The 26,432-nt window shown below is 49.1% G+C and overlaps 1 protein-coding gene across 1 annotated transcript; it reads left to right on the top strand.

Annotated features, from left to right (window-relative positions):
- The first annotated feature begins 119 nt into the window (after positions 1 to 119).
- RAB12 (RAB12, member RAS oncogene family) lies at positions 120 to 25,546 on the top strand. The gene is made up of 6 exons (XM_062201375.1): positions 120 to 651; positions 16,093 to 16,153; positions 20,722 to 20,860; positions 22,476 to 22,565; positions 23,125 to 23,229; positions 24,347 to 25,546. Exons 1-6 carry the CDS (start codon positions 120 to 122, stop codon positions 24,458 to 24,460), a joined length of 1,041 nt encoding a protein of 346 aa, XP_062057359.1. The 3' UTR covers positions 24,461 to 25,546.
- The last annotated feature ends 886 nt before the right edge of the window (positions 25,547 to 26,432 follow it).

Raw genomic sequence — 26,432 nt, 5'->3', positions numbered from 1 at the left:
CCGGCAGTCCTCCGGCAGGCAGGGGGCGCTCGCCCGGTCCCCGCCGCCGCCGCGGCCCCGCCCCCGCCGCGGCCCCGCCCCCGCCGCGCGCCTGCGCCTCCTGCCCCTCCTCGTCCGGGATGCTGCTGCCGCTGCTGCGGAGTAGCTGCTTCCCTTCCTCCTCCCCCGGCGGCGGCGGTGGTGGCGGCGGCGGTAGCCGTAGCGGCGGTAGCGGCAGCGGGGAGGGGGGCGCAGGAAGCCGCCCGGCGGAACAGCTGCAGCGCGGGCCCCCGGGGCCGCTCGAGCGCGGAGACTTCGAGCCGGGGGCCGACCCCCTGCGCGCGGCTGAGACCGAGGCCAAGGCCGAGGGGGCGCCGGGGCCCGGGGCGCGCGGCCGGGGGGCGGGCGGCGGCGGACGGCGGGCCGAGCGGGAGCCGTATGCGTGCATGGATCCGGGCGCCGCGCTGCAGAGGCGGGCCGCGGGCGGCGGCGGCCTGGGCGCGGGCTCCCCGGCGCTGTCGGGCGGCCAGGCCCGCCGGAGGAAGCAGCCCCCCAGGCCGGCCGACTTCAAGCTGCAGGTTATCATCATCGGCTCCCGCGGCGTGGGCAAGACCAGCCTGATGGAGCGCTTCACCGACGACACCTTCTGCGAGGCCTGCAAGTCCACCGTGGGTAAGGCGCGCGCCGCCGCCCCCGCCCCGGGGGGCCTCCCTTTCCCATCTTGCGGCCCCCAGGGGCTTGCGTTTGGCCGCTGGGCCTCGCGTGGGATCTGCGGCGGCGGCGGGGGGTCTCGGTGGAAGCCCCTCGGTGCCACTCCCGAAGCTGCACGGAGATTTTCGTTGGGTCTCGGCGCGGACGCGTCCTTGGGGCGCCCGGGCCTGTGTCTGGGCCGGAGCCGGGGTCTGGAGCGCGCGCGCCGCCGGCGACCCCTTCTCGCGCGTCCTGAGGCCTGGAGGGACGGGGGTGGGGGGCGACGCATCCACCTGCACGTGGAGGCTCCCGGCTCTGTGCAGACTCAGCCAAAGAGGAAGGCCTGGCCGCGCTGGCCGCTGCCTTGGTGGCCGGCGGGTCCTCGCTAGCGTTGGGAGGAGGAGGATTTTCGCTGTCGGCGGGGCGTCGGTTCGCCTTTGAACCCGTTTTCAAGGGCGGGCTGAAATGATGAAGTGTAACATTCCCCACGCAGAGAGTTTAAACTAAGACTGCACCAAGTGTCTTGAAGTACAGACTTGGAGCAGCTGTGTTTACCGGTGACCTCACCGGGGAGGGCAGCACCGCGGGCTGCAGGCCGCGAGGTAGGGGTGGCATTCCCAGGACGCGGAACGGAAACTGCAGGAGAGAGTTGTTTCCAAGAAGTCAGGCCCGCCGGACCTGCCGTGGAGGGGTGTCAGGTGGGGGTCGAGAATCGTGACCCCGGAAAGCCCCGTGGGAGCAGCGCTCGGGGAAGCCTGGAGCCGGGCTGGCTCTTCAGCTAAAGGGTGTTGACCTCCCGTGGTGGGCAGTGAGGGCTTTTCCCAGAAGAGAACCGAGATTTGGCGCACGGAATTAAAAGTACCATCTCCTATATTTCCCTACGGGCTTAGAGTCCCAGCCGGTGCTAATTCCAGTGTGCAGATACATCGCTTTTTGGTTGTCCCGGAACAAAACGAGTGCTACATTTCAGATGTCTTTATGGAAAATTAAACTTCCAGTATTTGTTTTGTTTCTGAGAACTTTCCTTCCTTCATGCCTTTTTTTGGGGGGGGGGGGGATATTTGTGCTCTCGTTGCTCTTTTTGAAAAGTTGGCCTTGGGAATGTGATATTAAAGTTCAGTAGCATAACTGGACCTGTTTCAGATGTCCCTTCTTGGACCGTGCAGAGTGCAGGAGTCATTAAACCATCACATGATGTGTACACTGTTATTTTAGTAGCTGACACAAATCCAGTAGTGTTAAAAACAATGCAGAATTATCGATCCCTCACAGCTCCACACGTGGACATCTGAAAATCAGAGATAATGTAGTTGTGCCATGTGATGAAGAAGAACCAGTGCCGGCGCTAAACAGGAGACTGAAGGGCTGGGTGGATGCCGGTGAGATTGGCCATGAGCAGAATTGTGCTTTAGAATAGAGGAGAGGAGGGGGTGGAGCGGCACCCCCCAAGCCGTGGGAAAGGTTCCTTAGGGAACAGAGGAGTGGCTGCTGTGAGACCTTGACCACCACGCTAGGGAGTGAGGTCCTTGCCCCACAAGCACCTGCGACCATAAAGACTGCTACAGAGACAGTTCAACCGAATTTGGGCTTGTGTGGGCCACTTGGGGCTGAGGAAAGAAATAGGCCAGGCAGTTCTCTGTCCCCCCAACAAACATGAACACGTGGACTTAGCGGAGTGCGTCTCACCGCACGCTGAGTGTGGTTCTATTTTTCTCTTGCTCATCTCTTGTTCCCGCACGCACAGCCTATAGTACTCGGCTCAGTGCACGCGTCCAGTTGTGGGAAGTTCTGAGGCTGAAGGCACTTGGCAGAAAGCTCTCCCTGGCGGTGATCGGATCGTTGGTTGAGCACCTACTGGGTGTCGGGTGTTGGGCTGTCCACCAGGCTTTTGGTGGCAACAGGACATGGGCTCTGTGCAGGAGTGGATCCGAGCTCATGGACACGTGGATTGGGGTGGAGGTTGTAGGGGCGGTAACAGACTTGTGCAGGGCACCCAGGAAGCGCCTCCTATCTGGGGGTGGGGCGTGAGGGCGTGTCGGAGAAGGCGTCCTCTATTGGAGTGTTGTGAAGACAAGTTGGTTCTTCAAGTTTAGGAAAATGCTCTTCAAACCTGGCATCAGGTGGTGTGGGATCCGGGCTCCAGGCTCCTTGTGAGGCTGGTTTCGTGTCTGTGTGGTACAATGAGCTCCACATAGAGGAGGCTTCCCCTCCCCTGGCAGGGTTTACAGATGTCCGCTGCTCCTGACCCCAGTCCCTAGGCATGCCCAGTGGGTTGCTGGAGTTATGGCAGGGCAGACAGACTGTAGAGGCTGGGAGTGTCTCCCCAAGCACCTTTTTAAAGAGACTCACACTCACTTTAACTTTCCATAGAAGATCAAAGTAGAATTCCCTAGGAATTTGAGGTGGTGAAATACTATGTAAAAGTGTAAATGAGTATAATGTTGGGTTTTTTTTTTTTTTTTTTTTTACTAATCAGATCAAAGTCTGGTTTGAAGGAGGCAGAAAATTCACAAAGATATAAGAATGTTTTAATAGCGTACCTATTTAAAAATAATCTAGATGGTATATAATTTTCTAATGAATTTTGTATTCATGGACTTGAATTACTTAGTCTAATATAACTTACATAACTTGACAGGTTCTTAGAGGGTCAGCTTTTTAAATTTTGAGAAATGGAAAAAAAATAGTTGGCTATAGATATGGGTAACTCCCTTACCTTGTCTGATCCACTTTTTTTCTTATAGTGGGGCCAAAGTATTGTGCACATTTGATTACCTACTGCAAACCTGACTGTGCACGTGTGTGTATGCAACTCTATGCCATTACTTTCTGGGTGGAAGTTGCAGAAGCCATTTCTGTCTAGCAACGCTGACTTCTTGGTTTTTCTTTTTCTTTTTAAAGATTTATTTATTTATTTGAAAGAGTTACACAGAGAGAGGAGCAGAGAGAGAGAGAAGTCTTCCATCCGATGGTTCACTCCTCAGTTGGCTGCAACGACCAGAGCTGTGCCCATCCGAAGCCAGGAGCTAGGAGCTTCTTCTGGGACTCCCACACGGGTGCAGGGGCCCAAGGACTTGGGTCATCTTCTGCTTTCCCAGGCCATAGCAGAGAGCTGGATTGGAAGAGGAGCAGGCAGGACTCGAACCAGCGCCCATATGGGATGCCAGCACCTTAGGCCAGGGTGTAAACCCACTGCACCACAGCACCGGCCCTTCTTGGTTTTTCTTCCTCTAGTTTGACTTCCACTGGGGTGAACAAAGGACTGAGCTTTTTTTTTTTAACTTTTATTTAATAAATATAAATATAAATTTCCAAAGTACAACTTTTGGATTATAGCAGCTTTTTCCCCCCATAACCTCCCTCCCACCCGCAACCATCCCATCTCCCACTCCCTCTCCCATCCCATTCACATCAAGATTCATTTTTGGCCGGTGCCACAGCTCAATAGGTTAATCCTCCACCTGTGGTGCCGGATTCTGTCCCGGTTGCTCCTCTTCCAGGCCAGCTCTCTGCTATTGCCCGGGAGTGCAGTGGAGGATGGCCCAAGTGCTTGGGCCCTGCACCCGCATGGGAGACCAGGAGAAGCACATGGCTCTGGGCTTCAGATCAGCACAGTGCACCGGCCGTGGCGGCCATTGGGGGGTGAACCAACGGAAAAGGAAGACCTTTCTCTCTGTCTCTTTCTCTCTCACTGTCTGACTCTGCCTGTCAAAAAATAAAAATAAAAAAAAAGATTCATTTTCAATGATCTTTATATACAGAAGATCAATTTAGTATATACTAAGTAAAGATTTCAACAGTTTGCACCCACACAGAAACACAAAGTATAAAGTGCTGTTTGAGTACTAGTTATAGCATTAATTCACATAGTACAACACATTAAGGACAGAGATCCTACATGAGGAGTAAGGGCACAGTGACTCCTGTTGTTGATTTAACAATTGACACTCTTATTTATGGCATCAGTAATCACCGGAGAGACTTGTCATGAGCTGCCAAAGCTATGGAAGCCTCTTGAGTTCCCCAACTCCGATCTTATTTAGACAAGGCCATAGTCAAAGTGGAAGTTCTCTCCTCCCTTCAGAAAAAGGTACCTCCTCCTCTGATGGCCTGTAGGACTGAACTTTTTTAAAAGCATATTTCAAAGACAACTTCATAAAATTAGATATTTGTTAACCTTTGTTTTGTTTCTATGTAACTGTTGAAAGCCCACTATTAATTTTGCTCTGATTCTACTGTTTTCACCAAATAGAACCTCACCCTGCCTCTAACTGCCTTAAGTCTTGGGGGAAACATAATAAAGAGTGAGTGGGGTTCTTGCTGTAGGCTCTGCAGCTGATCGGTTTGTGATTTTGGAGATGTGACTTAGTTGTCTGAGTGCGTGAGACACAACGTTCTATTAGTAGGCACTACTCTTTGGCGAGCTCTTACCTTGTGTGTACCAGCAAAAGGCCTTGCACAGTGCTGAAAGGGACGTTACGCCCACTTTATGGATGAGGAAGCCGTCTCCGAGAGGTAGAACCTAGCCCCGTGGCGCAGTTGGTCTGCAGGTAGTCAGGGCCGAAAGTCGGTTGTTTCTGTCTGTCTGTCTGTCTGTTCCTTAGCTCCCGTTGGTGTTTAAGCTGACGGACTGCTTTGTTGGAAATACTGGTAGCTCACACGCGTGAGGCTCTTTCCTGGTTTTCTGATCTGGTCCTTGTAACAGCACTGCTGTGACGATAATGATGTAACTATTCTATGCTGTCAGTGAAATTAACCTTCTTTGTGCCCCTGTGATTGTATGACACTTACCTTTTGGGCATTAAAGTAATACTTCATGAAACTTCATTTCTTATATAGGTTGAGCATCCTTAATCCAAAATGTTCCAGAATCTGAAATTTTGAGCTCTGGCGTGACACTGCAGTGGAAAATTCCACAGCTGACTTTGTGTGACAGTCAACACTTAGGTGCGCTGAAAACATCGCATAAAATTACCCTCCAGCTCTGTGAAACATAAATGAATTTTGTGTTTAGACTTGGGTCCCATTCCCAGAATATCCATATATATATATGTGTGTGTGTGTGTGTGTGTATGTGTGTATTAATATATACATATATATGTTTGTATAAATCAAAATCTGAAACACTTCTGGTCCCAAGCAAAGGGATTTAACCTGGATAATCCTTTTAACTATCACAAGCCTTTATATATTTCTTTTTTTTAGTAATATTTTTATTTATTTGAAAGAGAGCAAGATCTTCGACGCACTTAACTCCCCAAATGGCCACAGCAGCCGGAGCTGGGCCAGTCCCAAGCCAGGAGCCAGAAGCTTCTTCCAGGTCTTTCACATGGATGCAGGGTCCAAAGACTTGGGCCATCTTCTGCTTTCCCAGGCACATTAGCAGGGAGCTGGATCAACGGTAGAACAGCTGGTGCTCGAACCAGCACCCATGTAGGATGCTGGCACTACAGGCTGGAGCTTTAACCTGCTGCACCATAGCGCCAGCCCCACGTTTATGTATTTCTAAAAAATTATCCTGAGTTTTTCAGCAAGTATTAAAATATGGGAAAAGTTGAAATCAGGTAGTTTAGACCAGAGTTCTGATTTTCATGGACAGTAAAATTTCCTGTAGGATGTTGGAGGCAACATAGGATTGTTAATTCTTTTATTTTGCTAAGAAGAAGGTTTTTTTTTTCCTTTGTTTTGCTCTGTTTTTTGTTGTTGTTGTTGTTGTTTTGTTTTGTTTTTGTCGTTGTTGTTTTAAATCCACTGTAGTGTGGGTGTGGTGGTGTGGTGGGTTAAGCCAGTGCTTGGGATACCCATATCCCATATAGAAGTACAAGGGTTTGAATACCACCTATTTCATTTCCAGTCCAGTTTCCTGCTAATGTACCTGATTGGCAGATGGCTCAAAGTACTTGGGTCTCTGTCACCCACATGGGAGACCCAGATAGAGTTCCTGGCTTCTGGCTCCGGCCTGGCCAGCCCTGGCTGTTGTGACCATTTTCGGGGTGAACCAGCAAATGGGAAATCTCTGTTACTTTCAGTCATTCTGCCTTTCAAGCAGATGTAAATAAACCTTTTTTTTTTTTTTTTTTTTTTTTTAAGAAAAAAATCTGCCATGGCCAATATTTCAAAAACAGAAGACAGGAAAAAAAAAAAAAAAACAAAACTAAGGAGAATCAGGAAATACAAGATAACCGAAGTGAGAAGCTCCTTAAATTTTGTTCTGAGTCTTGCTACCTGGTCTCCATTTTTCTCCTTCAGCAAGTGTTTGTTAAACTTCACAGCCGAGCTCCCTGAACACGTGGGGTCCTGAAGATGACAGGACTTCAGGGCAGTTGTCACTGCCCACTGTCCCCATGTTGCTCTCCACAGACCCTCCCCTCTAGTCCCTTGGGTCCACATTGAGATGAGGATGTGCTCAGCATGCAGGAGCTGGGGACACTGTTGCATCCAGCAGTTGAGCTAACAGCAGGTTGGGGGCCAGGAAACAGGTGAGTCCCAGCTCTCCGTGTGCCTGCCCTTGAATGTCAGTTGAGGCGCAGGATGAGATGTAGTCAGGAGTGTCTTTGCCTAGAAGCAGTAGGAGGGCCGGCCAGGGACACTGTGTGGCCTTCCTTCTGGACAGACAGCTGGCCTGTGTTGGAGTGAACCTGTAATGCAGGCCATAACAGATCTGCCCAAGTGTTTGACTTAGAACTGGGAAAGGCCTCCAGTGTCACTCACTGCATCGGGAGAGAGCCCCACGCAGGCTCCCCTGCCAAATGATGTAACATGATGACTCAGGAAGATGGGCGTGTGAGGAGCTAACACTTGGGTCTTACATGCGTGTGTGCCAGGCACTGTGCGATGAGGTTCCTTTGTGAACTTAAACTGCTAGGGTTTATGGGAAGCATCCTGTTTTGTGGAGTAAGGTAACTGTCAGAGAAAGTGTGCAGATTTAGTTGGGGTCAGTTATTTATGTTGAATAAAAATCTATTTAAAGACTTGGCTGGAGTGCAGGCGGTGTTTCACTGTTGCTTGTGCTGAAGAAGAGAGGCCTCATTATGCATGATAAGGGATCCAGATTCTTAGAGCTTGCAGCTTTCTCTCCAGTCTGTGGAATCTGCCAGAAGCAATCTGTTAATAGATCTCGGAAATGGCTGTAGAAGGCAGTCAGTTCCTTTGAGAACTGACAGGTCCAAATTATTCTGTAGCATTGGGTGCCAGCTATGTCGTGCCAGCTAAGCAGTGGATTGAATTTGTCAAGAAAGAATAGCTTTGTGCAACAGTCATTCAGCAAGCACGTTTGAGAGGCTCTTGGAGTTTTATGTAACTTACAAATCTGCTAGCCCTTTTGTAGGGCACAAAGCTAAACCTGCTTCCCTTGCTCATACTTTACAGAAAGGGAAGTGAGTCATGCAGGTGGCCAGGAGAAAATGCTGAAGAAGAGGGAAAATGCCTTGTACCCAGGTAGAGGAGGGACCATTGTTTCCCTTTTGCCTTTTTATTGCACGTCTTTGACATTTGGAAAGTACGTGGAAAACCAAAACTACAGCCCAAAAATAGTGCCCTTAAGTGAGTGTGATTTTTTTTTTTTTAAAGAAAATTCTTATCCTTTCAGATCAACACACAAGCCTCACAGGGCACTGTGTAAATATTCCACAGAAAACATTTTCCCTCCAGTCTGACAGACCCCACTCTTGGGTTTCTGCTGCTTACATAACACTGTCTTAGTTTACAGAACACCCTGCAAGTGCATCTCAGGCAAGCTTGTGATGGAAGTCGCTGCCACAGACAGCTCTCCAGGCCAGGACCCGCGGAGGAGCAGGCGCCCCTCTTTGGAGGGGGACCTTTCTGGGGGAGAGGGGGCTTTGTTACTTCTCACATCCGTCCTCTCTCCTCATTCCTGGGGTGTGGTAGAACCTCAGCACTCTCTTGACTGGCATGCCTGTTGGAGCAGTGGATCCCAGCGCCTGAGTTCCGTCCCTGACACCAGCTTCCTGCTAATTCAGACCCTGGGGAGCAGCTGTGATGGCTCAAGTAGTTAGGTCCCTGCCACCCTTGAGAGAGACCTGGATTGTGTTCCCAGCTCCTGGCCCAACCCCATTTGTTGGGGCATTTGGGATATGAACTAGCAGGTGGATGCTCGCTGTGTTTCTCTCTGTCCATCATATGCTGTCAGTGAGTGCAGAAATAAATGAGGATGCAGTAACGTCAGTGCCTGGCCCAGAAAAGGCAATTTACAATTCTCTTCTCCCAGCTTGTACTGTAGAACCTGATTCTGAAACACTCCACAGAAATTCTCCTTTGAAGATACATACAGATGTATGTGATTGAACATGCACATCAAAAGGTAGTCACTGGGGCTGGTGTGGCACACGTGGCTAAGTTGCCGCTTAGGACGCTGGCCATCCCCTATCAAAGCGCTGATTCAAGTTCCCAGTGCTCCCCTTTCTATCCAGCTCCCTGCTGATGTGCCTGGGAAGACAGTGGGAGATGACCTCAGTGCTTAGGCCCCTGCTACCCATGTGGGAGACAAGGGTAGAGTTCTGGGCTCCTGGCATCAGCCTGGCCACCCCTGGCCATTACAGCCATTTGGGGAGTGAGCCAGCAATTGGAATATCTCTCTGTCTCTCATTCCTACTTTGCCTTTCAAATAAATAAATCTTTAAAGTGTAATCAATAAGGCTTGTGTTGTGATAGAATGAGCTGCATTGCCAGCATCCCATATGGGCGCCAATTCAAGTCCCAGCTGCTCTACTTCCAATCCACCTCTCTGCTAATGTGCCTGGGGAAGCAGCAGGAATGGCCCAAGTTCCTGGGCCCCTGCACTTATGTGGGTGACCTGGATGAAGCTCCTGGCTCCTGGCTTAGGCTGGCCCAGCCCTGGTTGTTGCAGCAGTTTGGGTAATGAACCAGCAGATGGAAGGTCTGTCTGTCTCTCTAACTCTGCTTTTTAATTAAATAAATAAATCTTTTAAAAAAAAAAGTAATCCTGTGGCCTGGCTATAAGATACTTGACAGTCCCAGTGTTTTTAAGGACCTGTTTGAGAGTAGTTAATGATTCACCCTTTAAATATATATATATATATTTTGTTTTGTTTTGTTTTTTTAATTTCCCCCAATTCCTTCTCCCACTTTTCCCCTTGTGACCAAGAACTTGAAATGGCAGATAAGCCAGTCTGTGGCCAAGAGTGGAGAAAGCCTCCTGGTGCAGGGGTGGAGTCTGTGTCATCCCATGTGCTCACTTGGAGGGTTTTTTTTTTCTTTTTTTCTTTTTTAAAGATTTATTTATTTATCTGAGAGACAGAGATACAGACAGAGAGGTCTTCAATCTGCTGGTTCACTTCTCAAATGGCCACAACAGCCAGAGCTGGGCCAATCCAAAGGCAGGAGCTGGGAGCTTCCTCCGGGTTTCCCACGTGAGTTGCAGGGGCCCAAGCGCTTGGGCCATCTTCCACTGCTTTCCCAAGCCATAAGCAGAGAGCTGGATTGGAAGTGGAGCAGCTGGAACACGAACCAGTGCCCACATGGGACGTTGGCACTGCAGGCAGAGGCTTAGCGTACTACACCACAGCACCAGCCCCTCACTCTGAGTTTTGTTGTATTTGCCAGCGTGCAGAGTTCTTGTCCATACGAAGTTATATGTTCCTACCCTTTTCTGGCCGTTCCATCCTTGCCTCATTCATCAGTTGGGGCTGCGCAGTGCATGGGGAAGGGCTGAGGTGGGGCCAGACAGCCCACATTCACATCTGTGCCCTCTGACAACCTGCCCATTCAGTGACCTGGGCAGTCCTCCAACCTCTCTGCCTTCAGCTTTTCCATCTGTGAAATGGGGACGGCAATCATATCTACCCCCTAAAATTCGTAAGCGCGTACGTGAGTTCATGTATCTCAGGCCCTTGTAACACAGCTAACACCAAAAGAGAGCTCTTGGTGTTTTCATCTGTGAAGGGAGTAAACACCTTGCTCTGAAATCCCCCCCCACCCCGCCCCGGGTGACACTGCACTTGCAGAGCAGAACCATCTGAGTGATGTGAGAAGCGCCCCGCCCGCACTGTCACTGTGTCCCCTGCTGGCTGCAGCCCATGGCGACGCTGTGTTCAGTCCGGTTCCAGGGTGCGCCTTGTGCCCTGTGTCTGTCAGGACAGAGACTCGGGGAAGATTCGCTAAACTCCGGATGGATAGTAATGACACATAGTGAATGTTACTCCCTAAACAGTACCTGCCTCCGAGATGACCTGAATGCTGTGCAGTTAGCAGTGCTTGGTTTCACTTCCGAGTCCTCATAACAGCTTATGTAGGAAAAGGCAGGTCATGGCACACGCTGTAAAGGGGTTTCTCAAGACGGGTGCGCTAGCAGCAAGTTCACGGTGCCTCTTCCCTTGTGCAGTAGGAATTCCTTGTGCCCTGTTCTCTGGTGGATGGTGTAGTTTGGGCTGAGAACTGGCCTCCTATTCAGATGACTCGTCTAAGCCTAGGGTTACCACTGTGTACGTGACCTTGACATAATCTTCATTTAGTTTCTTTTGACTCACTGAAGATGCTTGAAATCCTCTCCCGTGGGAACATACGTGCATCATTAGATGACATGGTGTAGCATACACCCCTGGGAGAAAAGCCTCCATACAGACTTTAGTTATTATAAGCCCCTGTTTGGATTGAGGCGTGAGTCAAGTCTGTAGTCTAGGATAAGCTCCAGCTCGTGGGGAGAAGAGCAGGTGAGCATGGAAGTAGAAAGGGAGAGGGAGGCGGACACCCAGGCAGCCGTGGTGAACGTCGTGAATGTTGTGAACGTGGGCTGCAGGGTTGTTTGTGGGTTTTGCCTGAAGGGAATGTGAAGAAAGAAGTGTCTGTGTGCACCTGCTATCTTCTTTCTCTAACTTCTTACAGCACAGCAGAAAGAAACAGTAATGTTTGAGAAATGTTTTGCCTTCAGGAGAACTTTGAAATCTTATCAGCTAAGATTTGTGAAAGACTGGTAGAAAGGAGTGCAGAGTTAAGCTTGTCTTTAACCGGCTGGATTATGGTGATTAGGGGCTATGTGCAAATAGTTTTGCACCCCCTCCCCACCGTCACCCCCACCCTGCTGACTTTCATTGTGCACCATGGCATAAACTTGAATTTTGGTTTTGCTGCTCAGATGGCACATGTATCGCTATGGCTCATGTCACTGGGCTGCTGTGAGAACTGGCTGCATTGGGTGTCAGGCAGTATGTTTGACACATTGCCTCTGTGTTGATTGCTAAAGGAAATTCAGATCAAGAACCAGTGGCGGTTCTCAGAGCAACTGAGCTCACAGTGAAAGCGACGATTGCCCTGTAACCCGCTTCCTTTCTGAAAGCTTTGTAAAATACTTGTAGAACTTTGGTGAAAGTGTTGATTGCATAGGCTCTAGCTCCCCAAACTCAGGCAGACATTTATCCCCTGAAGTTGGTTAGTGGCTTAAGGTTGATGACTTGGCCGCTGGGAAGTGGGCGTAGTGTGAAGTCTCCAGGCCCCCTGCCCTCTGGGAAGAGCTGGTTATCAGTGTTTCCTGCGCCTCTCTGCCTGGGCACTCACCAAGTGATCCTCCCGCCCCACTCCTCCAGACACCAGAGGAATGGGCAGGCCGGAACTGCAGGCTGAAGTAAATGTTCTTTCCTAAGAAGCGCCTCTCAGATACTTGAAAGTAACAAAAGCCTGGGGGTACAGTTTGTAAAGAAAAGCAAGCTCATCGTTAGTCCATTTTTCCATGACTGCAACAACCGTATTTGAGGCGGGATACTTAAAAAGAGCAGTTTATTTTGGCCACAGTTCTGGTTGAAAGGCAAGGGCCTCCTCTGGTGATGGCCTTCCTGCTGGCAGAGTCCTGGGGTGGTGCAGGGTGTCGCATTGCAAGTTAGGAAGACTGTCTGTCCGTCCGTCCGTCCGTCCGTCCCGTCCCCATCCCCATCCCCGTCCCCATCCCCATCCCCGTCCCCATCCCCATCCCCGTCCCCGTCCCCATCCCCGTCCCCATCCCCATCCCCACCCCCATCCCTTGTCCTCTGCTACTTCTTGTAAAGCCAGTCATATAGGCTTCACCTGGTAACCTTACCTAGTCCTGCTCACCTCCAGAAGCCCCGCCTCTTAACACCGCAGTGGGGTGGAGTTTCTATCCTCTTAATACCTCACAATGGGAGTTAAATTTCAACACATGCACCCTGAGGGACACCCAAACCGTAGCATTCCTTGAAGAGAGGTAAGTTCCTGTGACCAGAAAAATTCACTTAGTGGACCACTTCTCCATCCAAATGACCGCCGAAATAATGTGTTGCCATAATAACCCACCAGGGCGAGTGTATGTAAGGAGGGGGTACGAGCACATGTAAAACTGCCCCATCCAGGGGCTGTTGCCTGCAATGCCGGCATCCCTGTGAGCTCTGCTTTCCTCCAGCTCCCTGCTCATGTGCCTGGGAAAGCAGCAGGAGATGGCCCAAGTACTCAGGCCCCTGCATCATTACGGGGGAGACTCAGGTGGCTTCAGCCTAGCCCAGCCCTGACCATTGCAGCTGCTTAGGGAGTGAACCAGCGGATGGAAGATCTCATGTGTCTCTCTCCTTTTCTCTCTGACATTCTGTCTTACAAATAAAAGTAATCTTTAGATGGCGGGGAGGGGCTGCCCCATCCATCCTTCAAGAAACTGTAGGAGAAAGGCAGCGCTCCATGTCACACTGCGTGTCTTCTTGCATCCACTGCTCCCGTCGCACAGCTGCCTGTCCTGGTTGCTCAAGTGGGTTGGTTGGTTGGTTTGTTTTCAGCTCTCAGTCCTGATTTGAGCAAATTTTTCCCAAAAATAGCATTTCTCCTTACATCCTCAGCACTTGGAGGGAAAGCGGGGCCCTTGCCAGCCATTGGTTGAATTGAGTTGCTGCTGTGTGCCAGCAGTGTTGTGAGATGCCCATTTCCAAGTCCATGAGGGAGGTCGGCTAGGAAGAGCCAGCGTGACGAAGGCCAGAAGAGGGTTCAGGTCCCAGAACAGGGAATACCCCTGAGAGTGAGGGCAGCGTGGGTGTTGTCAGAGAAGGGTTCTCTTGGGAAATCCAGGGCCTCGGAGGTTCCTGGGCACGTACGGAGGCTTCTAAGAACAGAAATGACACGTCTTTGCCCTGTGCGTGGAGTGTGGATTTAGCTCACGTGGCGGCTTGCAGAGGGCAGGGACAGTTCCTCTGACGGCTGGTACGGGCAGGTGACTGGGTGCTGGAAGTGGAGTTGCCACCCTCCTTGTCCCTTACTGGCTCCCAAACAGTGAGGAGCCATGTAAGCTAATTTGCCAAACATCTGAGGCTCTTGGCGACCTGAGAGCTTTTAGGAAGGATTGTTGTCATTTCTATAATGTGTCATGCAGATATTAGCACTTGACTGAATTAAGTGATTTTAATTTTTGATGTAAGAAGATTTTTAGAAGTGTTTGTTGTGTACTTTGATACAGAGTATGTGTTTCTAAGCCGTAAACTGGATTAAGCTTTCTGTCATCACAGGCCACTTTGTGGCTGTCAGATAAGGCCCAGGATATGTCATTTAAGAATTTTATGAGCTGTTTGTCTTGTATAATCTTGGATTTAGCCATTGAGTATTTCTCTGGAGTCTTCATTTTGGCTAAACAGATTCTTAATCCTGTCTGCTGTCAGGTAGTCTTTGCTTTGTTTTCCTATTAGGATTAGCAATGCACTCATAATCCCATTGTGATAATATTACCACGCCTGTATTTGAGCATTAACATGGTATCCTTTTGTTTTTGTTAACTTTGTGGTTGCAAAACAGTCCTAGTATAGGGACTGCTGAAGTTGGCAGAGCTGCTCAAGTTAGCTGAAAAACGGCACCTGACGTGTTCGGACTTGTGGCTCCCTGCAGAGGGAACAGCGGCATCAGGGCAGAAGCAGTCTGCCCGCCGGGGTCACGCCGTCCTTGCCGTTGAATTGAAGCGGCTCACAGCTGCGATTCTCAGGAAAGTCTTTAAAAAGTTACGGCTTCCTTAAGTAGGATTTTGGAAACAAGCTCCTCCGAGGTAACTGGAAACAGAAGTAGAACAGCCTGGCGTTCGTGACAGCGTGTGGGTTTGCTCTGTAAGCTCCCCGGGGAGCAGTAACATGGCTGGGAAGAAACCCTTGGCTGTGTGGATATCCGGAGGAGAGCCAGGAGCCGCTGCCGGTTCTTAAGCCTGGCAGAATATCACTGGGTTAGGCCGTTTCCTCGTGGGTGGGCCCTCAAGGAGCTCTGTTCATGGATCTTAGTCATGTGCAGCCCGCTTCCCTTTGGAGCCTGTGTCATTTGACTGGAAAGCAAAGCCATTCGAGAACTGAAAGTGAAATCGGGGGCACCAGCCCCTGTCCAGTGACCTTTGAAGTCTCATCTGCTGGGAGAGATGAAGAGTTGAGCTGTGGTGGCGTCTTCTCTGGCTGTGTTTTCTCCTGACAGTTTACATTCATGCAGCTTCTTCACTTGGTGAGGCTGCCTTTGGTTTGCCTTCCGGCTACACCGCGTTACTAAAATAGAAAGCAGTCACATGTCTTTCTCTTCACCTCAGAACCTCCTCTGGCCAGCGCCGCCTCGGTGCACACAAGTGGAGAGCCACAGGACAGACAGGTTCCCTGTGGCTCAGTGTGGCCACAAGTGCCAGCCACCCTCCTGCCAGCCTGAGCTGGGGTCACTGCACGTGGGCCCCGGGGAGCAGTTGGAACACAGTTCTTGCAGGGAGCATGTTTCCCATGCTCAAAATTCAGCCCAAGTCCCTTTTATTTTCTTAGTTGTGAAAATTGTATTTAAGAATTGCCTTGAGATAGTTTTAAGTTTTCTCTAACTGGAAAAGCATAAAAGGTAACATACAAATTAAGACTTGGTTTACAGCTCTCTCTGGAGCTTTACAGGCTGAATTGAAGCAGATAGCTGATGTGTAATGAATGGCTTGCTTAGTAATATTAAGATGAATAAAAATTGCTATGTTAATTTGTATGAGTAAATTTTTAGTAATAATTCCTCCCTCCCACTATCAATAATACGATAAATGAGTCATTTTTATCCTCACTGAAGTTTTTTGTGAATGCCAAAAAATTTAATAAAATAATTGCTAAATTCAGAATAAGGTAGTTTGAAATTAAGATTAACTTTCCAGTGTTTGAAATAAAAATTTTTAACACCCTTTGAAAACCATCCATTTGTTAATGTGTTAAACGGCTTGTATGCTGAACTGTATGCTGGCGGCAGTAAATTATCTTCTGAACAGCACGAATGCTGTTGGTGGCTCAGATGAAACAGCACATGGGCAGCTTGTCCGGGGGCGCGAAGCCTTCAAGGGGCCAGGAAGCTGGAGGTGCTGGTGTGCTCTGGCCTCCCTGGGAAAGTCGTGACTGTGCAGAAACACACAGGTAGGACTGTCTCTCCTGACAAAGCCCATCTTTATTGTTTGTCCCTTATACTTGTTTGTTTTATTTACAGGTGTTGACTTTAAGATCAAAACTGTAGAGCTAAGAGGAAAGAAAATTAGACTACAGATCTGGTAAGTGCCAGGGTCCCACCCCCAGTGACGCTCTGTGTGTCTAACAGTCCCCGTGCTTATCTAATAAATTTAACTGTGTGAGCTGGCACGCACTCTCCTCCTTCTCTGCCCCTGTGCTCATTTTAAAAGCAAACGAACAGTGCTCCCTTGGAGAGAGCTTGGAAGACCACTCACTGCATTCTGCATTCGCACATGGGGAGTTGTGTTACTCCAGCGGTAGCGATTTGGAACCTTTGTGCCTCTGCTTGCAAATCATTTAACACAAACTGAAACTGCCATCGCTGTGATGGCTGTCCACGTGCCTGTCTTCGTGTCTTTAAATTATTTTGCGTGAGCCAGATTTGCAAGCCTGGAAGGCAGGGCTGCGCGCTGCGAGAGGTGGACCTACACGTGCAGCTGCGCTCCTGCCACCATGTGGCAGGGCCCTCCCTCACACCTCTGGAAACTGGCGAGAGGCTCCTCGTGGAAGAGAAGCCCTTTCTCACCTTGTGGTCAGTCACAGGGAGAGGCGCACATGGCCTTGCCGGCGACCTGTGACGAGGTGAGGTGGTGGTGGTGGAGAGTGGCACCGGCGGGCCATCCCGAGTGCCCCTTGTTCCCGTGACACGGCCACAGCGTACTCAGCTCACTAACTCCTCTTGGCAGGTCGTCCCCAGCTCTGTCTGTCCACCATGTGTGTGTGTGCTTTCATCCGCGTTAATCGCTGCTTCATCCGTGGCGTCACCTCACCTAACGCTTGAATGTTAGTGCCATGTCTCCATTCTCCACCGCGCCCCGCACCCTGCGCCGGGCGCCGCTGCAGCCCTGCAGAGCTGTCTGAGGTAATGTCTTCATTCGGTCATCCGGGACTGCTAACCGGCTTGGAGGACTTTCTGGTTTGGGGATTTGGTTCTCGTGTTTCTGTTTCTGGCTTGGGGCTGAAGCACTAGCAGTCTGAGAACGAGAAGATATTTCCTTTCGCAGCCCATGCTCCAAAATGCTCCAAAAGGCGGCAGCGACCGTGTTTCGCACATAACCGCCCCTGCTTTTCACTGTGGCAATGGCAGTAGCGCATCTGTCGCCCAGCTGCCGCTTCCGTCAGCAGCTCCTGCAGGCGAGGACCATTTTTACGAGGGTGGGGGCGGTGTCCTTCTTGGTACCTAGCGCCTGGGGGTGAAGTGCTTTCTCACCTCATGGAGGCAGTGCCCTGATGGCAGACCTGTGCGAAGCTTGCCGCAGGCCCATCTGAAAACAGCACAGTTAGGGTATCAGTATGTCAGTGTTCCGCTGACAGTAGAGAAGTAGACCAAGCACAGAAGGACAAATACCACGTGTCTCTCCAAAGTGGAAGCTGATGCAGAGAAAGGAAAAGTTGCTTTGAATGTAGAAAGGAAGGGGTGGGCCTAGAGGGAGGCTGGATAGCCCGTATGAAACGTAAGTAGACGAAGTGCGTTCTGGACCAGAGGTGCAGGGAGGGTTGGGCCTAGAGGGATCCTGGGTTACCCCTATGAAGCGTAAGTAGACGAAGTGCACTCTGGAGTTCTGCAGATCAGGGTGGTGACTGTGGTTCGCAGTAACCTATTACCTGTCTTATGAAGCATGAGAAGCCCCAAGGCCCCAAACTTGGACATGCGAACTCCACCCCCCCAGGCCTCTCAAAATGCACGTGGTGTCCCATAGATAAGTACATGTTGTTTACATGTTAATCAAAACATGTATAAACCTTGTATGATATGTTTAAAAAACTTTAAAATTATAAAAGTAAAAAAAATTATAAAAGTAAATAATATGGAGAATGTGTCTTTAAAAAAAAAAGGTTATGTCCGAGCGTTGTCTGACTCAGCAGTCCGCAGTGCCGCCATCAGAGGCCCTTCCCGAGGAATCCCGCTCTGGGAGCCAGGGCGGCCACTGTTCTGGATGGGAAAGTGTTCTCCGCAACAACTCTTCTGGCTTCACCTTCACCCTTGCCTTCATCCTCTAAATTTTTCTTTAAAGATTTTATTTATTTGAAGGTCAGAATTAGAGAGGGGGAGGGAGGGAGGGAGGGACCTTCCATCTGCTGGTTCACTGCCCAAATGGCCGCAATAGCCAAGGCTGGGCCAGGCTGCAGCCAGGAGCCAGGAGCTTCTTCTAGGTCTCCCGTGTGGGTGCAGGGCCCAAGGACTCATGCCATCCTCCACTGCTTTCCCAAGCATGTCAGCAAGGAGCTGAATCAGAAGTGGAGCAGCCAGGACTTAAACCTGTGCCCATACGGATGCTGGCATCGCAGGCGGTGACGTCACTGCTGCACCCCAGTGCCGGCCACTGTCACATTCTTACGGCACATTTTATGTTGTGACCACATTTTTCAGTTCCTTGATCATCTGTGGACAGAAAAGGGACCATTTTTTTTCCTTCTCTATATGTGAAAGTATGTAAGATCTTTAAGTATAGCTAAAATAAAATCTGTTTGCTAGATTGTCATTTTATATCCAGATGCTATTCTGCAAATTATTCTCAGTGAACTTGGAGTCCAGGTGTTGAAATGGACTTGAAGCCATAAAATTTGTCCCCTACTTTTAGGCAAACACAGAACTGAATGCTTCATGCAAAGGCATCCTCATGCCGTCCTCTGCCACCTTGCTGTTGGGGAATTTTGTTTAGCCAAGTTGACATCTTTTTCTCCCCTGCTTGGAAGGTGGAGGAGCATTTTATACACTGATACTGGTTCTTGCTCTGCAAATAAGTTTAGTAGCTGCATCATTTAAATAGATTAAATACAGTAGGCAAAAATCTTTGCATTGTCAAAACGTTGTGTTAACAAACTGAGGAAACAGAATTGGAGGAATTTTTTATTTGTACTAAAAACAGAGAGAAATCAGAACAAGGCCACATGCATGCTGTGGTAAGTGATTTAGTTTCTATTAATAGACTTCAAATCTGTGGAAATCAACTCCTTATCATTACAGTGAAATTCAGGTGTTCTGATATAAAAAGAGGAGATTTTAGGATGTGCCTCTTCCTAGACGGATCAGCACATGGGATTCCTGTGGTCCTGGTGCGTGAGAAGCATTTAATGAATAGTGAATGAACTCGGTTTTGAATGTGGGGAAATTAAATGAAGCAAAGGAGCTTTTGTGAGGAGTAGAAAATAAAAACTTTCTCAACCCAGATATTAGGGGAATATGGAATAGTCTCTCAAGGAATGGGCTTTTCTGGTGCAAACACTCAGAGCAGACACAAAAAGCTGGGCTTTAAGGAACAGTCTTAAATGGGAAGTTAGTGAGCTAGTTAATGTTCCCTTGCTGGGATTTTTCTAAACCAAACTTATTTGCTCTTTTATTTTGTTAGAATGATTGCCTCAGGTTTTGCGTTTCAGGTTTTAATCCTGTTTTCTTCATGTCTGATACAAAATCAGCAAAGATAACTCACCAGCTAAAGATTCCTAAGTCTGCTACTCACACAGCCTTTTCTCAAACTGCATCAGAAGTGTCTTTTTATTGCCCCGAGGCTTTGATTGTGGAGTCTTTATTTAAACTACTTTTATCTATAATTTCTGTTTTTGAGACCCAATTTCTGGATTCTAAATTCATCGAATGTATACAAAAATGAATGTGGGTTCATTTAAAAGCCAGCTTAAAATTGTTCGCAATAGAGATTTAGTAAAGCATGTAATTCCCAAAATGCTCCAAGAAGCTCTTATGTGTGATTGCTATTTAAATTTGAGGTTCTGCTATATTGTGCTATCCACAGGTTTCAGAATAGAAAAATGCATGATGCTTTCGGATTTTTAAAGAAATGGGAAGTGTTTCTTAACAGTATTCAGATAGCAAAGAATATTTCTTTAAACATTGAAAACATTTGATCAAAACCTATGGCTGTCTTTTTTGCTGTGAAAATTCTTATTTCCAAAATCTTGGTTTGAAAGAAATTGGGACTTGCTTATGTTTTTGTTTGAATGCAACTAATTCAAAAAAAGCTACCAGGACTAACAGCAGCTGTGCACTGGTAGCAGTGCAGGAGTTACCTGGGGCCCTGCTGCAGGTCTCCGCTGAACTGGAGTTGCTGACCTCAGATGAGCCTGCTAAGATTGGAATGGTGCATCTGTGTCCTGCTATTCCCATAGGAAAACTGCCCCAGGTAGCCAGCCCCACCGTCAGCGCTGGCTGGTGGTTATCTCTCTGTGGACTCAGAGGGCCTTACGTTATGGGGATCCTCACCACATTCTGGGCAGGGCATACCTGCCTGTGTACAGAATGTGAATTCCCTGCGCATTGTCAGGTTTTTGTGTAGTTGTTTTGTAAATGGCTGCATTTTAAAAGCGCATGTCGTTTGTTGTGTTTTGGAAAAAATGTGATCATATGTTTTGATGTATTAACATTTCCGCTGCTGGTTTTCTGTCTTTCAGGGGAAAATGTTGATTGGTCTTGGGTTGCAATCCATCTGCATTCATCCAGTTGAGCACTTAACCTGTGTGCAGAGATACAGTGTATCTCCTACTGTTTCCTCAGCTGAACCTGTGCCCCTCTGTGCTTACTGTGTGTGCAGGATGTAGGATGTGAAGTGGCTTGCGTTGAGCTTGGGAACTGATTTTTGCTGCTCTTTCCTAGGGACACAGCAGGTCAAGAGAGATTCAACAGCATTACCTCAGCGTATTATAGAAGTGCCAAGGGGATCATACTCGTGTATGACATCACTAAGAAGGAGACGTTTGACGACTTGCCCAAATGGATGAAGATGATTGACAAGGTGAGTGTCGGGTCCTCCACCAGTGTGACCTCTGGAAAGGAGAGGGGAAACGCATTTGCTGAGCATGCGCCAAAGCCTGAACGTCCTTTAATCCGTAGCACAGCCCACAAGGCAGAGAGGGATTCAGTTCATCCAGATAACGAACCCAGGACTTAATCTGGTTCCTTGGTCTGTCTGCCGGCAGAGCCCAGGCACTCGTCTGTATCGGCTCCCCCGTGGAGCTGAGAGGTCACCCAGACACTTGTTTTGTGAGCCTGCCCAGAGTACTGACCTCAGGGGAGACCTTCTCCAAGGGGCCTGTGGGTAGCCCAGGGGCCTCACTCACTGGTCAGCTGCCCTCAACATTGTCGATGGCCTTGAGCCTCTCATTTGTAATAAGAGATTCTCCTCTGGCTCATGGTTGGATATATACACCTGTCCTGTGACCGAGCATGCCACCGCGTGTGCCTCTTGAAGCCACACTGGGAACCAGGGTTTCCAAGATGAACCAGAGCTGAGGGGAGTCCCTGCTCTGGGTGTGGGCTGTACCAGGCCCAGTAGTGGCTTTCAGCAGAGTGGACAGTGAGAGAGAGACAGAGAGAAAGGTCTTCCTTTGCCGTTGGTTCACCCTCCAATGGCTGCTGCGGCCGGCGCGCTGTGGCTGGCGCACCATGCTGATCCGAAGGCAGGAGCCAGGTGCTTCTCCTGATCTCCCATGGGGTGCAGGGCCCAAGCACTTGGGCCATCCTCCACTGCACTCCCAGGCCATAGCAGAGAGCTGGCCTGGAAGAGGGGCAACCGGGACAGAATCCGGCGCCCTGACCGGGACTAGAACCCAGCGTGCCGGCGCCGCAAAGCGGAGGATTAGCCTATTGAGCCGCGGCACCGGCCCCAGTAGTGGCTTTCACTGGGTGCTGGTTTCCCCTATTGGAGGCCATGAGAAAGGGACAGTCCTTACTGTTGTCAATGTTTTGAAACTAACATGAACCATGTAAAACTGAAAGAAACAGCCCAAATCCTAAGGCTCCATGAAGTACTTGAATTCGTGAATCTGCTGCTCCCCTCCTCTGGTTCTTGACTCTTGCTCTGCACTGAGTGTCAGGCACTGTCCCTGTCACAGCGTTTGCTGGCACCGTTGCCACACAGGTTCCTGTTAAGGAAACTGGCTCCTCCTGGCTCGGTGACTTGGTCAAGGCCGCATCAGTCAGGTGCTTTTTATTCGCATCTCTTCAAAATAACTTTTTTTTTCAAGTATAGATTCTGTCTATGCATTTTTTTAAACTTGAAATTTTTTTTTCATATCTTATTTCATTCTTTATCCATCTTGTTGGGTCTTTCAGGTTTGTCTCCATTAGTAACCGTTTGACTGTTTTGAATGAATTCCTTAGGGGAGAATCTTAGGAATTGCTGGGTCCAAGGCCAGGAGCACAGAGGTTCCTCATGGCGACTACCCAGCTGCTCCCTGCAGCACCAAGAGCCCTGTCTCACACGCCCCCGAGGGTGGGCTCTTGGGGGGCAGGGTGGGGCGTGGGTGAGCAAAGGAGAAAGCAGTGAAGACACTGTATTGGCTTACCTCTCTCTGTTAGCACACGACAGTGCCCGTCTTTGAAACGCAGCTTCTTTTAAAATTCCACAGTATGCTTCGGAAGATGCAGAGCTTCTCTTAGTGGGAAATAAGTTGGACTGTGAAACAGACAGAGAGATCAGCAGGCAGCAGGGTGAAAAGGTGAGAGCGTGCGGGGAGCCCCACTGCATGGTAGTTGATGTGGTAGACTTTTCCTCTTAGTAGATTACTTGTCTAAATCACAGTAATCACTCATTCACAGTTTTTCTCATTTGTTTTTTTAAAAACTTTCCCTTTGAAAAGGAAGAAGAACTGCATTAGTGTGTAGTGAATTGCTGTCCAACCTGGCGTTTTAAGCCATGAAGTGGATTTTCTGATTTTCTGTAACTCAGATGTTTTTACCCTTCCTTGGATTTTTGCTGAGGAGTCAATCACGGAGAAGCAGTGATAATCGCATTTTAAATGTCAGCTGTTGCGCTTGACTTCAGGGTCCTGCTATGCCCTGGGGGTTTTGTTGTCTTTTATTTTGCTGTTTACTTACAAAGTAAGAATTTGCTGCTCCTGTGAGCTTCCTAGTTGAGTGTAAGTGGGACTTCCAGACCTTCTGTCCCAGCCCTTCCCTTAAAGCTGGGGGTTTGCCCACCGGAAGCCAGGCCTTCCGCACACGGGCTGGGCGGTGCTCTGCCTCGCGCAGGAAAAACACATTGCTATGCTCTCGTAGTTTGCACAGCAGATAACTGGGATGCGGTTCTGTGAAGCAAGTGCCAAGGATAACTTCAACGTGGACGAGATCTTCCTGAAACTTGTTGATGACATTCTGAAAAAGGTAAGAGAACAGCGTGCATCGTGCAAGCCTTTCGTCTGACACCAGTTGTTTCCTCTGGGAGTTTCTTATTTGAGCTTAGGCTCAAAAACCAGGTGTAGCGATTAGCCCGGCCAAGGGGTCCAGCCTGGTGTAGCGACAGCTGCTGTCCGTCCCGGGCCTGTGGGTGTTGTTATCTTCAGTAGATGCACTAAGCCTGGAAACGCGGTGATAGTGTTTACTGACTGTTTGCTTCTTAACTGTTCTGCAAGGATTAAGTCCCATATAGATGCTGGAGAGGCTGCAAAATACACAGGCTGCCTCAACTAAGGAGTGCCCGAGGCCCCGCCATCCCTTCATGCTCTGCCCCTAGGGGGAGCCCCTCGCCTTTGCAGAGGCCGTTCTGTGATGCTGAGTTGCGAGAACAGGGCGGCTTCTGTGAGCAATAGCAGATTCTTCAGGCGTCTTTCAAGGGCTTTTAGTGAAAACCCACGTTTATTCACGGAGTCGTCCCTTGGTTTCCCAGAGGGATTGGCTCTAGGTGCTCCCAGAGGATACCGAACTCTGGCAGCTCAAGTCCTCACTGTAAAATGGCATGGCTGTTTGCCTGTTGCCCATGCACGTCCTCCTGCGTGCTTCAGATCACCTCTAGATGACGTCCGATGCCTAAGACCCTGTCAGTGCCGTGGAAACGGCTGTTACGCTGTATGGCTTCGGGAGGAACGGCAGGGAAAACGTCTGTGCGTGTGGAATACAGACAGTGTGTGGAAGCTGCAGCTGCAGGGGGCTGCTCGGCCCACACACGACCCAGAAGCAGCCAGTAAATGGGTTGTTTACATAATTGCCATGAGAGGTTCCCTCTTTCGTGAGCACATAATAGCTTAGAGTACAGACCGCTTTTTCTTCCCCCCTCTTTTTATTAAGTGTTCATGATGTTGAGTTCTGCTTCTTCTGCCCCAGGCTATTAAAGACTGAGTGATGTTTACCTGGCTGAACCTGGTTTCCGGTTTGGGTTTTGGCCTAAGCCCTTAATGTCTGCTTCGGAGAGCTTTGTTTTTAGTGGAGCTGTGCTGTTCACGGAGTGTCTGCCTGTGTGTCTTGCGAGGTTGCAATGTGTGTGTCTTTCCCCTGTGCCCTTCAGATGCCTCTGGACGTCCTAAGGAATGAGCTGTCCAACAGCATCCTCTCGTTACAACCAGAGCCCGAGATCCCACCGGAACTGCCTCCCCCCCGGCCACACGTCCGATGCTGTTGATTTGCTGCTTTGGAGACAAAGTGGAAACAATTCCTGGAAGGGGGGGAAAACGTTCTATTCCGCACTACAATCATTTTGACAATTTCCTTTCGCACTTTGTAATCCAAGTCAGAGCTATACACTAACTTGTAAATATGCAAATAATGCAATCCTGGGTATGTTTTGGTTATAAATTACATATTTCCCTCCAAATTATTATATTTCATTCATTGCTCCAGTGTCTTGTGTACACACACTGGGAACGTAGTACTTCTAATATGAAGAATGGGAGAAATGAAAGCTATAATGTTTCTTAAATACTTGTCCTTGTTAATTATATTATGAGGACAGAAGATATTGTGATAAGAAGAGAGGACGTGGTGCTTTGCTTACTGTTTGAAAGGAAATTTATAAAACGAAAGACTTTTGGGGAAGAAAAGCTAAGCCAAGTGCTTTCTCTTGCTGACACGGCATTTCCCCAGCTGTAGCATCGCTCAGGCGTTGGAGTGTTCCTGCCACCAAGCCAGGCTGCAGCCATAGCCGCCGTCACAGGTGACTTCCTGATGTGACCCAGTGGCAGAGTACCGCCAGTGAGAGGGCCGGGTCTGACTTGGTCCCGGGGCCGCAGAATCCCCGTGGTTTCCTGATGGACATCCCCCATGCTTTTAAGAACTACAACGATTCAGTAAAGAAAGAAGTGTTTTTGAAACTTTAGAAAAAGATTTTAAAACGACGCTGCTGTCCTAAACAAATCCTGTTTAAAGGAATTTTTCAGAGGTTTTACTCTATCAGAGAACACGGTGTGTTTGCCTAAGCATCCTGTCCCTTTGTAATGACGAGACTTCTCCCCTTTATGATGAGGCTTATTCCTGTTAAGCCCAGACTGTGTTCGGTTTTCTTCCTTTATTTTTTTTTTGGTCTGATAATGAATTTGTGAACTCTTATCTTTGGTATATCTTTTATTAAACTGCACTGTTTTGTTTAGTCAAGGTAAATAAGTAATTATGTATTTGAATAACTTGGCGTGTCTTGAGTGTTGTGGTATGAGAAGCATTGTGGTCTTTCTACACTAATGAAGTGCAAATAAAATTTTGTATTTATGAATGACCGTTGGATTGCCGTGTTTATGTATGCAGTTGTGTATATTGTGTGTACGCTGGTATTCTTCATAGAGTGTTTTAGGAACGGAAAACGGTGTCGTGTCCTCCACCGTGGAAAACCATTTGGCAGTTTCTGGAAGGCGTAGAAACATAGAACTGCCATGTGATCCAGCAGCTTGACCCCCTGGTGCATGCTGCGAGGAACAGTGAACAGAGAGCAAGCACGCCGGTCCTTGCACACCCCTCCATGTTCATCACTACTCACAGGAGCCTAAAGGTAGAAACAGCTCGCCATCAACAGAATGATGGGTAAACAAAGGTGGCTCATACAAACAGTGGAGCAATATATTCAGCCCTGAAAAGGAAGGAAATCCTGCTACGTGCTGCCGTGTGGACGAGCCTTGAAGACCTCAGCGCAGTCACAAAGGACAGGTGGTTTATGATTCTGCTCAGACAAGGTGTGTGGTCAGATTCCTCGAGACAGGAGGAGCGTCGAGGAGAGGGAGGGGTGCAGAGTTGTTAGTGGGTACAGAGCTTCAGCTGTGCAGATGAGACGTTCTGGAGGTGGATGGTGGCAATGCTGCACAGCAGGGTGAATGTGCTGTGCCGCCACTGAGCTGTATGGATTGTGTGTGTGTGTGTGTGTTTGCTCACGCTCCCACATGCCTTTATCGTCAACAGCTGACCACTGTGCCTGTGATGTACCTGTTTTTTCTCACCTCCAAGACTACCCTTTTGTGTTGCTTTGTGGGATGCTGAGGGTTGGGATTCTCAACTCTTTGCCAAACCCCCTGGCGCTTTTCATTCAGGTCTGCTGGGGAGAGGGGACTTCCTTGCCATTTCTCCCTTCCATCAGCCTCCACCCAGTGACAACAGACCATGGGCTCTTAGCT

This window comes from Lepus europaeus, chromosome 9 (genome assembly GCF_033115175.1).
Source record: "Lepus europaeus isolate LE1 chromosome 9, mLepTim1.pri, whole genome shotgun sequence".
In the NCBI taxonomy this organism is placed as follows: Eukaryota; Metazoa; Chordata; class Mammalia; order Lagomorpha; family Leporidae; genus Lepus; species Lepus europaeus.
This window is presented reverse-complemented; position numbering and strand designations above follow the sequence as displayed.